We start from the raw sequence: 12258 nt of genomic DNA, 5'->3' as shown, positions 1-12258 counted from the left end.
GGGGGAGGGGGGGAGGGTGCTGGGCTTTCCTAAGCTACTTGGCTAGAGGCAGGAATTCTCAGCCTTCCTTTCTTCCATTCTTCCCTTCCTCCATCCCTCCCTCCCTCCTTCCCTTCCTTCCATAAACTTTTTATTTTAAGACAAGTGTAGGTTCACATGCAGTGGTAAGAAATAATACAGAGATTCCCTCTACCCTTTACCTGGCTTCTCCCCATGGTAATGTCTTGGAAAACAGTAGAACAGGATCACAATAGGGACATTGGCATAAACATCCAAGACACAGAACAATTCCATTACCACAGGATTCCTCCTGTTGCCTTTTAATAACCATACTCCTTCCTCTCCCAGCTTATGCTTTTGAAGAACACTTTAATGGCAGTGGTAAAGCAGTTTGATGGGCATGAATGTTCATCTTTGCTACGATGTTTAACACCCGGAAGTCAGTCTGACAGATGAGTGCTCTCTCTCTTTTCCTGGCACATTTCCATCTCTGCTGTGCTTTTTTCCCCAGGGAGATTATTCTGTATTTCTTTCCTGAGTACCAGCTACCATCGGAAATTGGCTACTCATCTGTGGAGGAATTTGTGGCAAGCTCAGAGGTAAGCCGGCTTTTGTGGAACTCTGAGGAAATGACAGAAGGGCCTGAATTTGGTTTTCAGTGAAGAAAAATGTGAAGTGTTCCCAGGAAGAGGAACTAAGTGAAGGAAAATGAGGATCTTTATACCAAATGGGTGGCTCAGAATTAAAACCATTGTGGCCAAGGGTTAAATAAGCTTCAGTAAGATCTTGCTGACTGAGAACAGTTGGTTGCAGAGATAAATGGAAATGAGACATAGTCCGACTTCCCTCCCTTGCATCAAGAATAGAATTTCTGTCTCTCAGATACACTTCGTCAGCCACCTTAGTGTCTTATTAGAGTCACTGAGACTTCACCCGGAAAGATGAAGATAGTTGCATTTATCAAATCTATTCTCAGAGACAGACTGTATATGAAGGAAAGGAAAACTTTCCTCAGCTACCTGGGTGGACAGGCAGAGGCTCGCACTGTCTCACAGTGGGTGTCCTCACGCTGCCCAGTCGCCCCAGGCCATGGTGAAGCTCAGTGAGGAGTGCAGGCCCACAGCTCAGAGTGCTCCGTGTGGAGAAGGGCCAGCGTGGTGCAGAGGGTGGGGGTGTCTTCCCACCCTCATGCTCAGTGTGATTTCTGGGAAGGATGGGTACATGTGGAAAGACTGTCAGTGAAAAGAGCACCAGTTTATTCATTTGGCCAAAGTGCCAGGTGCTTTAATTTGATCCTGGGTGAAGTCCTCAGTCCTCTCATCTATAATCACTGTCTTTGCTTCTTCACCCTGTGCTCTCCCCTCATGGTCTCCCGTCCTACTTCTGGCTCCACACTTCACTGCGGCTGTCCTGCGAGGCCACCCGTGACCACTGTGCTGACATGTAGTGGTCACTTACTTACCGACAGCTCAGGTCTTCAATACAGTGGACCACTTTTTCCTGCTTTGAAGCATTTTCTTTTTGTAGCTTTCATAACAGCACTCCTCTCATTTTCTTGCTTTCCCCCTGTGTTTGCTGGCAGCTCCTTCTCTATTTGGTCTCTAAATGTTGGCCTGTCTGAGGACTCATTTCTGGAACACCTCCTTCTGTCTATGGAATGGGTTTCTAGGTGACCTCAACTAGTCTCTGGCTTCAAATCTCACCCCATATGCCAGAGATTCCCCCACCCCTGTCTATTTCTGGGTGTTCCCATCTAAGAAATCCAGGCTCCAACTATCTTACTGATATCGCTTTGAATATTTATTGTTTATCATTTACTTTTCCTTGACCTTGATTATGTTCTTTGTAATCTTTTTAACCATGCTGTATTAATTATGTGAATTGCCTTAATCATTTTTTGGAATGAGGTAAGGTATATCTTAGTGAATTAATTTAATTAGACCCAGGCTTAAAAGACCCACTGTATTGGTGTTGGCCAGTTCCAGGCTTTGATGTTTCTTGTATACTAGATATTGCATGTTGTAACTGCTGTAGACAGCTGATTCTCTAAAAGTTAATATCCTGTTTTATTATAATTTATGAAAACAGCTGGAGCAGTGCACAGAGCAGACAAACAGAAAGCTGAAAATGTGTTTCCAGCAGGTAAGCTTCCTTTCAGTGTAGTCGTTTATATTCTACATGATCCTGTATTCCAAAGGAGAAATAATATACATTTCCAAATGCTCTGTTTGGAAGGAAATCAAATTTGCCTTCACTTATCAAGACATAGAATTTTGAATTTTAAAATGCAAATGTTTCCACAGCATAAAGCTTATGAAATGTTTGGAGTAGGATTGTCATTTGTACTAGAAACAAGACATTCTGAGTCTTTAAGAAAGATAGTCACTGACTAAGCCAGAAATTGATCATAGGTTAAAGTTTTAATTACAGTTAAGTCCTCTCTTAACTTCGTAGATAGGTTCTTGACTTTAATGAAATGCTGTAGGCTATTGATATAAACAAGAGTGAAGTTCCTGTGGGATCTCATCTATGTTATAATGAAACAATGTTGAACAAACCTACCATAGTTGAGGGCCTGCTGTACTCTGGACAAGTTCATATTTCCCTGGCTTTGTTTGTTTAGTATCTTATCAACAGTTTTTAAAGTTTATGATTTTTTTCATTATAAAAATAGAAAAATAATTAATGCTACTAAAAGAAAGTAAAAGAAATAAAAAAATCATTCATAATTCCACACCATTCCAAGATCACTGCTATTACTATCAGTTACTATTTTGGTATATTTTGTTACAACTAATCTCTCTCTCTCTCTCTCTCTCTCTCTCTCTCTTTCTCTCTCTTTCTCTCTCTCTCTCTCTCTCTCTCTCTCTCCTCTGTATATGTTTTCAATAATACTGTGTATCTAGGTCTTACAGATTTCCTGGGGGAGGGGGATAGAAAGAGACCATAGAGTCATTCAGTTCTATTAGAGAAATATCTAAAAAAAATGATATGCCTCAACTCCCTTAATTCACACTCAAGGGAACAGAGACTCCAAAATGAAAACTCCAACCCTAATCCCCAAGTAGAAAAAGGGAGTGAGTGGTGGAGCCAAGACAACCAGAGGTTCACAGATTCCTCAGAGACCACAACAGTCTCTAGAACTTTTCATGACACCAAGATCAATGTTGAGATGTTACTCTTCACTGACACTTAGGTTTGCTCAAACAGGTACATCAGCTCCATCATTAGCAAATATACTAGCATCTTCTTCCATCTGCTAATGCTATTAAAGAGGAAACCACAGGCTCAAAATAGCATCACTTGTGTTAAAGCCCACGATACCAAACCTAGATTTAATATGTGACCTAATTTCTGTTTTAGCCTCTCCCTGGAAATGTATTCTAAATCAACCAACCTGGAATTTTGTGGTCAATACCAATGAAGGAATTTGTCTTATGGGCTCTCCTCATCCCCCATATGAAAAAAAAAAAAAGGCAATCTGCATAATAAAAACCCTGTTCCCTTCCCCCACAAAAGATACCTTAGTCTAAAAATAATCTTTTCTTTTGTTAGTAGCTGTCTTGCCCCACCCTTCTTTCTATAAAAGCCTTCTATTTTGTCCAAACCCTTGGAGAGCCCTTCTTGTTACTAAAGGGGATGCTGCCCAAATAATGAATTGCTTAATAAAGCCAATTAGATCTTCAAATTTACTGTTAAATTTTGTTTTGTTTTGTTTTTTTAACAATGCTTACAGCCATCTTCTGAGAAATTATCATAACAACATGCAAATCTTTCAAGACTAGGAGGTGAATGGTATCCCCTGAAGTTATGCAAAGCACAACTATAAGCAGAGGCATTGCCTCATCCCTTTAGTAAGAAATAGAGTACATTTGAATAATCTGGTTTTATACAAGAAATGGAATTGTGAAGTAAGTTCCCAAAGACATATAACTAGGCAACCTTGAAATGAAAATTAGAACCTAAACCAGATTTCTTTTTAGAAAGGCTGTATTTGAATTTTAGGGTGTGCCTAAATTTAACATCCTGGTTGATATATTTGCCTCTGATGTTTCTGATTGAGTGTCTACTGGACTGTGATAGGCACAAATGAAGGTGTGTTGTAGGTCTTAGTTTCTCATCATCGGTCAACTGAAAATTAGTTTATTTTCTAAATAATGTCTTGTTGAAAAAGCAGTAATTGAACATTTTCTGCTTGAAGACTTAATTATCGACATTTCCAAACTAGAATAGAGTAAAAGATTGTTTCCTTTTAATATATTTTACCCCGTGTTAACACTATATTACTATCATTAATGAATATAAAACTGTGATTGATCAAGAGCTACTAGAGCCAGATACTGAACCTGGCCTTTTACTAGTACATACATTATTACTTCATCTAACTCTCACAACAACTTTGGGAGGTGGATGCCACTATCTCCATGTTAAGTGGAGAGTCAGAAAGATAAAATTCCAATGTCACAATGCAAGTAGCAGATTTAGGGCTGGAACCCAGATTTGTCCCACTTCAAACCTCTTTTTACTATAATGCTTTCTCCCATCTCATTCTTATCCAGATGGTAGTACTTCAGCCTTGTGATAGAGTTTGCAGTATTACTAACAATAGATATACTACATCCTCTCAGCCTGTTGGTATAAAAAAATATTGTTTACTTACTAGACTCCTTGACATCACATGATGAGATGTATACGGGGGAGATGACAGTGAAGTGTTGGAGGCGGAGTGTATGTGCACGTGTAGGCAGATTTAGTGTTCCATCAAGAAATGTCCCAATGAAAGTCTGTGGCAGCCACTTGAAGAACGCCCAGTAAGTCTCCTAGATCTTCCCGCAGATCTTCATCTGCTGGTTAGGAAACTCTTATTTAAATAGTTACACTGTAAAATTTAGAAATTTGCTAAGAATTAGATTGTCATACATCTCAGGTTATCCAAGCTTCTATATGTCATTCATGTCTATTTTTAAATAAATTTTTAGTAATGGATCCAAGTGGTTGGATCTTGGAGACCAGACTGAGTAAGAGAAGTGTTTATTCAAGGTGAACTGTACTAGCAGAGGTGATGAATAGAATCCCCTTAAGGTTCAGGGCAGGTGGAATTCGAAGACCCAAAGCAAAATAAGTAGTCAGGAGACCATGCATTCCCGTTGAAACAGAGATGTTTCAAGCAAAACAGAGAACAGTTAGAATCCCGACTTCCCCAATGTGACTGCTTGGTCCTAAGGACTTTGTTACTGATTGTTAGCTTTAGGTGGTAGTTATAAAAATCTGCTGCATTTATTTCTTGAAGTCCATGTAGAAGACAAATCCAAGTTGCTTTAAAGTGTGTACTTTTAATGAAGAGAGCCACATCCAACCCAGGAGGACCCTTGGTCACTCACAGACTTCTTTGGTCGCCTCGCCCTGACATCAGTGGTCTTCATAACTACTGTGGGAGCAGTCAGTGAGCCATGACAGCATTGGTGGTCCTCCCCAACCTGAGCTGAACTGTCACAGGCAGCCCAGGGACCCCAAAATGATGTTATTGGACAGTCTCCTGAGTCGGAGGGAGGGGCTGTCCCCACCTTAGATTTTTGTCAGTTTCGAAAGAATGAGTGACCCTGATTGCATTGTGATAAAGCCAATTTATTAAAGCAAGCAAATTCATTAAAGAAGCGAAGGCAAGCAAGTCTCCTTCATCCGGCTCAGATCATGGATGGGCATCACTCAGCTAATCTGAGGAGCCCATTGGGTGGGGGTTTGAGGCATTAAATAACCTCCTGTCTATAGGTTTCAAACTTCCTCTGTTGAATATCTTGTTACAGGTTCATTTTCAAGGTCCCTCTTTTTTTTTTTTTTAATATATTTTATTGAGTTTTTACAGAGAGGAAAGGAGAGAGATAGAGAGTTAGAAACATCGATGAGAGAGAAACATCGACCAGCTGCCTCCTGCACACTCCCCACTGGGGATATGCCTGCAACCAAGGTACATGCCCTTGACTGGAATCGAACCTGGGACCCTTCAGTCCACAGGCCGATGCTCTATCCACTGAGCCAAACCGGCTTCGGCTTCAAGGTCCCTCTTTATTTTGCTGTGGCCTTCTCAGAATTCATGAGAAGCACCTGGCAGTTATATCTTGCCAAGCCTTGAGACTGCTGGCTCCTCTACTCTGGGAGTTAAAAATCAAAACAAAAACGAAACTGTCCTTTCTTTCCTTTCCCCTTCCTCCAAAGGGCTGACTTCTTTGTTTGGTGGTTGAGAATGATTCCTCCCTTCTCTCCGCTTTTCTTCATTCTTTAGTTAGGTAATCATATAAGCATTTGCTCTGAAGCCTCCTTGGCTCTGGGAAGATACGGGCCTGTTATTTACAAGCTGGCTGCAAATTGCCACACTACTTGGTCTTGTTTTAATTTTATCTCAGTTTCCCTATTTCTCCAGCCCTGAAATTTTCCTAGCTTCTCACTGCCCTGTAACAGAGCCACCATCCTTTATTTTTTTCCTCTCACAAACCATCTGGTCCATCTAGATCGAAATTGCTCTAACCTACTAGAGTAGGCTGCCTCTGAGCCTTGCCCTATGCAGTACCCCAGAATACTCTTCTGTACTCTGCCAGTCCACAGTTAGCCTCTTGAAATCCTGCCCACCCCATGTAGGACCTGGTCAGTGTTGCCTTCTACATCAAGCCTTGCTCAGTCTCTCCAAGAGAAATTCATCTTGACTTTCTGTGCTCTGAGAGCCTTAAACTTTGATTTTAGCATTAACTTTTCTGCCTTATATTGTAGTAGTTTCTGGCATTTTAGTTTTTTCACGAACTAGATTATAGAATCTTTAAAATTAGCAATCCTCTCTCACCAAATCCTGTCTACTGATGGCATTCAATCAGTAACTTTGAATGCATCTGGGTCTTACTATTTGTGCATTGAATCTAAGTTTATTGCTTCTACTATAGAGCCTGCCTACATAAACACTCAAATGCATATCCCTGTAAGGTACAAAATCTATAGATCTTATAGGCCTGTCTTACTTTATGCAAACTCATTAGGTTTCTAGAACTTCAGAGCTCTGATTTTTTAAATTTGAGTCAGAAAATTAAAATCTCAGTTAAATATCCTTTCTTTCAAATCCTAATTCTGTTCTGAATTAATGTAGTTTGGGAAGCATTCCAGTTTTGATCTGCCACAGTTCCTCTGCAAGAGGAAGTTTATCCAGCAGAACTAAGCCTCTCATCTTGTTACAATTCTCTACTCACCTTAAAATGTTAGTACCACTGGAATTCCTGTTATATGAAACTATAAAATTTGTCAAAATTGCTACCTTTTATGGAAACCTCCTGGAAATGTTAGCCTAAGAAAGGCAGGAGAATAAATCAGGAAACAATAGGCTGGTGGTATTTGAAGGAGACATAGTTTGTTGGTTACAAGACAGTGAACTTTGAGAGATTACATATGACTTTGAATGTAAACATTCTTAATGTCATACCATATTAACAATGTTGTCTTTTGAACTTTTTATTTAAGTAATTACAGATACACAGAAATTTACAAAATAGTAGAGGTCCCTTGTACCCTTCACCCAGTGCTTATGTCCTCCTACATAAATATATAATTATATTACAATGTCAAAACCAGGACAATGAAATTGGTAAAATATGTGTCTCATTTTATCATATATGCAGATTTGTGTAACCACTAAAACCAGGATACAGAACTCCCATTGCCACAAAGATCTCCTTTATAGTCCTGCCTCCCATGCACAAATATGCCTAACTCCTGGCAGCCACCAATCTGTTCTCCATCTCCAAAACAGGATTTACCATGCATTTTATAGAAATAGAATCATACAGCATACGTTACATTATGATTGGCTTTAATCGCTCAGCATAATGCCCTTTAGGTCCATTTAAGTGTATCAATAGTGTGTTCCTTTTTGTTGCTGCTGTTTTTCTAAATAATGTTGTTTTGAATATTTTATCCTTTTTCTCAATTTTATTTGCTTTGTTGTTATTGCTTATATAAAAGAGTGTTTTGTGGCTATTGTTCAGCCTGACACAAGTTGTAAGATTCAGGAGTTCTGAAAACTAAAAAGCATAAAAAGCTGGTGACATCTGACCTATCAGACCTTGTCCCTATTCCAGCTGAATTGAATTATTTACCTTACTCCACCTTCAAACCCTGAGGATGTCACTCCTTGGGTTTGACTGAAGCCTCCATAGGAAGCATCTGTGAAACTTCCTGGAGGAGGTGTTGCTGCCTTAGTTGTAAGTCATCAACTTTGTGTAGTTTGAATTGAGGATGTTTGAAAGTAGATTCCCCTCCATGATCTCAGAATGTAGCCTAGATTCCAAAGAAAGATTGGCCCACGTGTCTGAAATCTCCTTACTGTGAAGACTACATATCTCCTCTCCTTACTCCCCAGTATTTAGGCCTCACTGAGTGGCAGGCATTGGAAATGCAGAGGTGAACAAAACCCTTTCTTTTTTTTTTACATTGAGGTAACATTCTAGAGAATGGGATAAACACATAAATAAAACATAGTGCAGAGTCACATAATGATAAACGCTAAACACATAAATAAATAAACATATAATGGGTATGCCATAAAATAACTGTGCAGGGCCGAGGATAGACAGTGATGGTGTGTGTTGGGAAAGGGAAGTTGTTCCCGGTGAGCACAGAATACCTGAGCCGCGTTTCAATACAGACCCGAGGCAAAGAGGGAGCCTTGTCTAAATCTGGGGTCAGACTTTCAAACAGGGAAAAATAGCAGAGGTGAAGGTCTGAGGCAAGAATGATCTTGGTGTATTCCTGGAACAAGGCCTAGAACTCAGGAAATAAGGTAAAAATAGGCAGAATTAGGTCAAGGCTTTCAGAGTCTAATTCCTGGTGTCTCACACAGGTTTCCAGGAAGTTTCAGACTCTAAAAATCTAGAATTTATTAATATGCCAATCTACAAACCTCACAAGCAAGTCTCACTTTAATACCTACTGTGCGTGTGCGAGTGTGTGTGTGTGTGTGTAGGGCCAATGTTTGCTACTATCGAGTGGTATTTGGGGTCTTGCTCCCAAATACTCTTCTCAGTTAATGGCACAAATAATTGGGGGGATTAGTTACCAACATAAACCTAAGGCAAGTATTTTAAGTAAGGATTTTATTGGAGAATCTACACCCTTTTCTCATCTCTAATATCTGTGCCTTACTTGGGGACATAATTGCACTTTCTCCCATAAGATTTAATATTTGCATTACTCACTCTGTGGACTAGAAGCTGCTTGAGGGCAAAGACTGAACCTTATGTGTCTTTGTGTTACCTATAATTAAATTCTATGCCTCAAATTTAGGAACTGGTTGGTGAGTGTCTATTAAACAGAACTTAATACACTTAGGAGTTTTTGTTTGTTTGTTTAAAGGACTTTTTAGAAAGAGAAAGAATTCATGATGAGGTCAGTGAGTGCAAAAGAGACCATGTGGACAATGTCTGGGAAGGGCCTGCACATATTATTGAGTGTAGTGGAGAAGGGGTGAAAGCGAAAGGGGAGACCCAGAAGACAAATAAAGCTACCTTGCAATTTTCCTGACAACCCAGTCATGTTAGTGCACAGAAATCTCATTAGAAAAACTTTCAAATGATGATCAAAACAGGATTTGCCTTGTGACTCTCTCTTTTCTCAGAATATCCCCTGGCCCTCTCAAAATGTTGACACAGAAATTAATGTCATTTTGAAATGGGAAGCATTTGGACTCTGCATTACCTATCTCTACTCTGTGAGTTCCCCTAGTGCAACACGAGCTTTTAGAAAACAACCGAGACACTTGAATGAGCAAAGGTCGTATGTGATAGTGTATGACTGTACTCTTTACCTCGGGGAAAGGGACCCAGAGAAAGCGACAGAACAGGAATTCTCTTACTGTAGCTGCTGTGCTTTTCAGATGCTACAGACTTGAGTTATAAATAACACATTATTATCTGCCATGAATGCCCTGAGTGGCTGGCCCTTCTGTCATTGTCTATGAGATATTGGATCAGTGGAGAGAGTTACAGGGACCTGTCCCCCTTGGTACCTTGAACAAATTGAACCAGTACTGGGTTCCTTCTTCATTACAAAGCATTATAGTTCCTGGGCTATATTATAGTTACTGGACTATTGTATATCTTCCTCCCCCCCCCTTTTTTTTATCGGATTGTACATTCCTTAAGTTTATGGAGTTGACATTTAGTATCTACGGAGTTTTAACTGAAATAGTATATATGCATGTAATTAAACAAAATTGTTTTCTGATATTAGGGGGAAAAGTAAAATTTAAAAATATACTAAAACTTAAAAACAAACATTCCCAGATCCAGGATGTGTACATGGCCCAATATGCAAAAAAACTGAAGAGAACAACACAGTCTATTATCTATGATGCTAACAAAAGAGGAGTGATGAATGAAATATCTCTGGTGCAATGTGAACATAAAAGAAAAGTTACTGAAGATAGACTGAACAATCTTCGTGTAAAACTGGCAGCATTGCTGCAGAAACTTCAGCTGGTGAGTGATGGGACTTTGAATAGTGGGAATATCCTTTGTGGAAAGAGCACTCAGCTAGATTCCTCTCCTAACAGTGTCTTCTATTTATTGACCTTGGACAAGTCACTAACCTCACCCTTACTCTACCTATAAGGATAGTGAAACGACAGATAAGGCAACTTTGAAAGTAGATACTAGAGCATTTTTGAAGGTCTATTATTCTCTCTCTCAACAAAATCAGAATCTTGTCTTGTACTGTTGCTACAGTTTGATTGCCCGCACATCTCCTCAATAGTATGTTTCTAGTAGGAAATTTTTTCAGAAAGCAAACTGTGTTCATTTATTTTTATCCTGATACATAAATAAAATTAGATTCTTCTAATCTTAGAGGATAGATTGGAGAGGTCAGGAAACACCATGTATATATGGACTATTGTCTATCTTGTTTGTGTGTATATTTCAATGCATAAAGAAAGGTGCTCAGTGAAGCAGCTGGAAGCTGGACAAATGATTAGCATCCTCACAGGAAAAACCCTTTCAGTTACTAGAAAGGCTACAGCTTAGGACCCACCGGACTTAAATGCTTATTTTCCTACATACATAAAGTGTTCTGTAAACTATTTCACCTTGTCAGTCTTCCATGTGAATTGTTAAAGTTGTAAATAAAAGAGTATAAGGTCTCCATTTTTACATTCATGTTTATTTCCTGGTAATGGCAACAACTGAAATTCACCATGGGCCTTTGTTGAAAATGTAACTACATGAAGATCATTGATTTTTGTAGAAAAATATTAAAACTATAAAAAAAATTTAAAAAAGAATTGGGCTCCTATGAGATTGAAAGTACATATTAGAACATTTTAAATGTTAGGTAACATTAAAAATTTTACCTTCTCTATTACACAGAAATGTTAGGTAAAACATATCAAAAATTAAAATATATATATAGCCAAGGGTGAAAAGTCTTTCTGTAAATGCTAGAAATGAACTGAGAAATCAACAGTGAGCACATGGCATTTTCCTCAGAAAGATCCCTAACCTGGGACAGAGACAGGGCCTTCCTGGGCTGTGCTGGGTGCGAGGGCAGGGGCTGAGTCTCCCTAGGAGCCCTGACAGGGAGGCCTGAGGCTTGTCTTGCCAGAAGGAGTTTGGGGAGGGACATGGACTTTGAAGGCAGACTGCCTGGGTTTCAGTCCTGGCTGTGAACATTTCAAGTGAATACTCCATTTCTTCTTAAAAACAAACAAACGGATTTTGTTTTCTCTGGGATTTTTGTCTTATATTGAATGCAAAACAAAATGCAGAAAATATTTTTGCTTAACTGAAGTATAGAGCCAAAAGAGAAGACTCCTCCCTGCCTTGTGTGGTCTAGGCAACAGTTAAAATGTTTCATTATCTACACTAATAAAAGAGAAACATGGTAATTGGCATACGACCGCTACCCTTCCCATTGGCTAATCAGCGAGATATGCAAATTAACTGGCAGCCAAGATGACGGCCGGCAGCCAGGCAGCTTGAAACTAACATGAGGCTTGCTGGCCTCAGTGATGGATGAAACCAACCTTCCCGGCCTGCCTTGAAGGCCTCTGAGCCTGCAGTTTAAGAAACTATGTAACAAATACCGCCTGACTTCAGCAAGCAGGATCGCAACATTGTATGCAAAGGCCATAAACCTACTTTCAGCAGCGGAGGCCTAAGAGCTGGAGCCAAGCCTCAAGCTAAAGCTGGCCCAGAATAAAAAAAAAAAAAAAAAGGAAAAAAGGAGGGG

The 12258-nt window shown here is 39.6% G+C and overlaps 1 protein-coding gene across 1 annotated transcript in view; it reads left to right on the top strand.

Annotated features, from left to right (window-relative positions):
- MORC1 (MORC family CW-type zinc finger 1) overlaps window positions 1-12258 on the top strand; it is a 136825-nt gene that overhangs the window by 120689 nt on the left and 3878 nt on the right. Inside the window, 3 exon segments of the mRNA XM_006759570.2 lie at window positions 512-599; window positions 2089-2142; window positions 10317-10511. Coding sequence (XP_006759633.1) covers window positions 512-599; window positions 2089-2142; window positions 10317-10511 — 337 coding nt within the window.

This window comes from Myotis davidii, unplaced genomic scaffold (assembly GCF_000327345.1).
Source record: "Myotis davidii unplaced genomic scaffold, ASM32734v1 scaffold16, whole genome shotgun sequence".
Classification (NCBI taxonomy): Eukaryota; Metazoa; Chordata; class Mammalia; order Chiroptera; family Vespertilionidae; genus Myotis; species Myotis davidii.
Note: the sequence above shows the minus strand (reverse complement) of the source record. Positions and strands in the feature narration are given on the sequence as shown.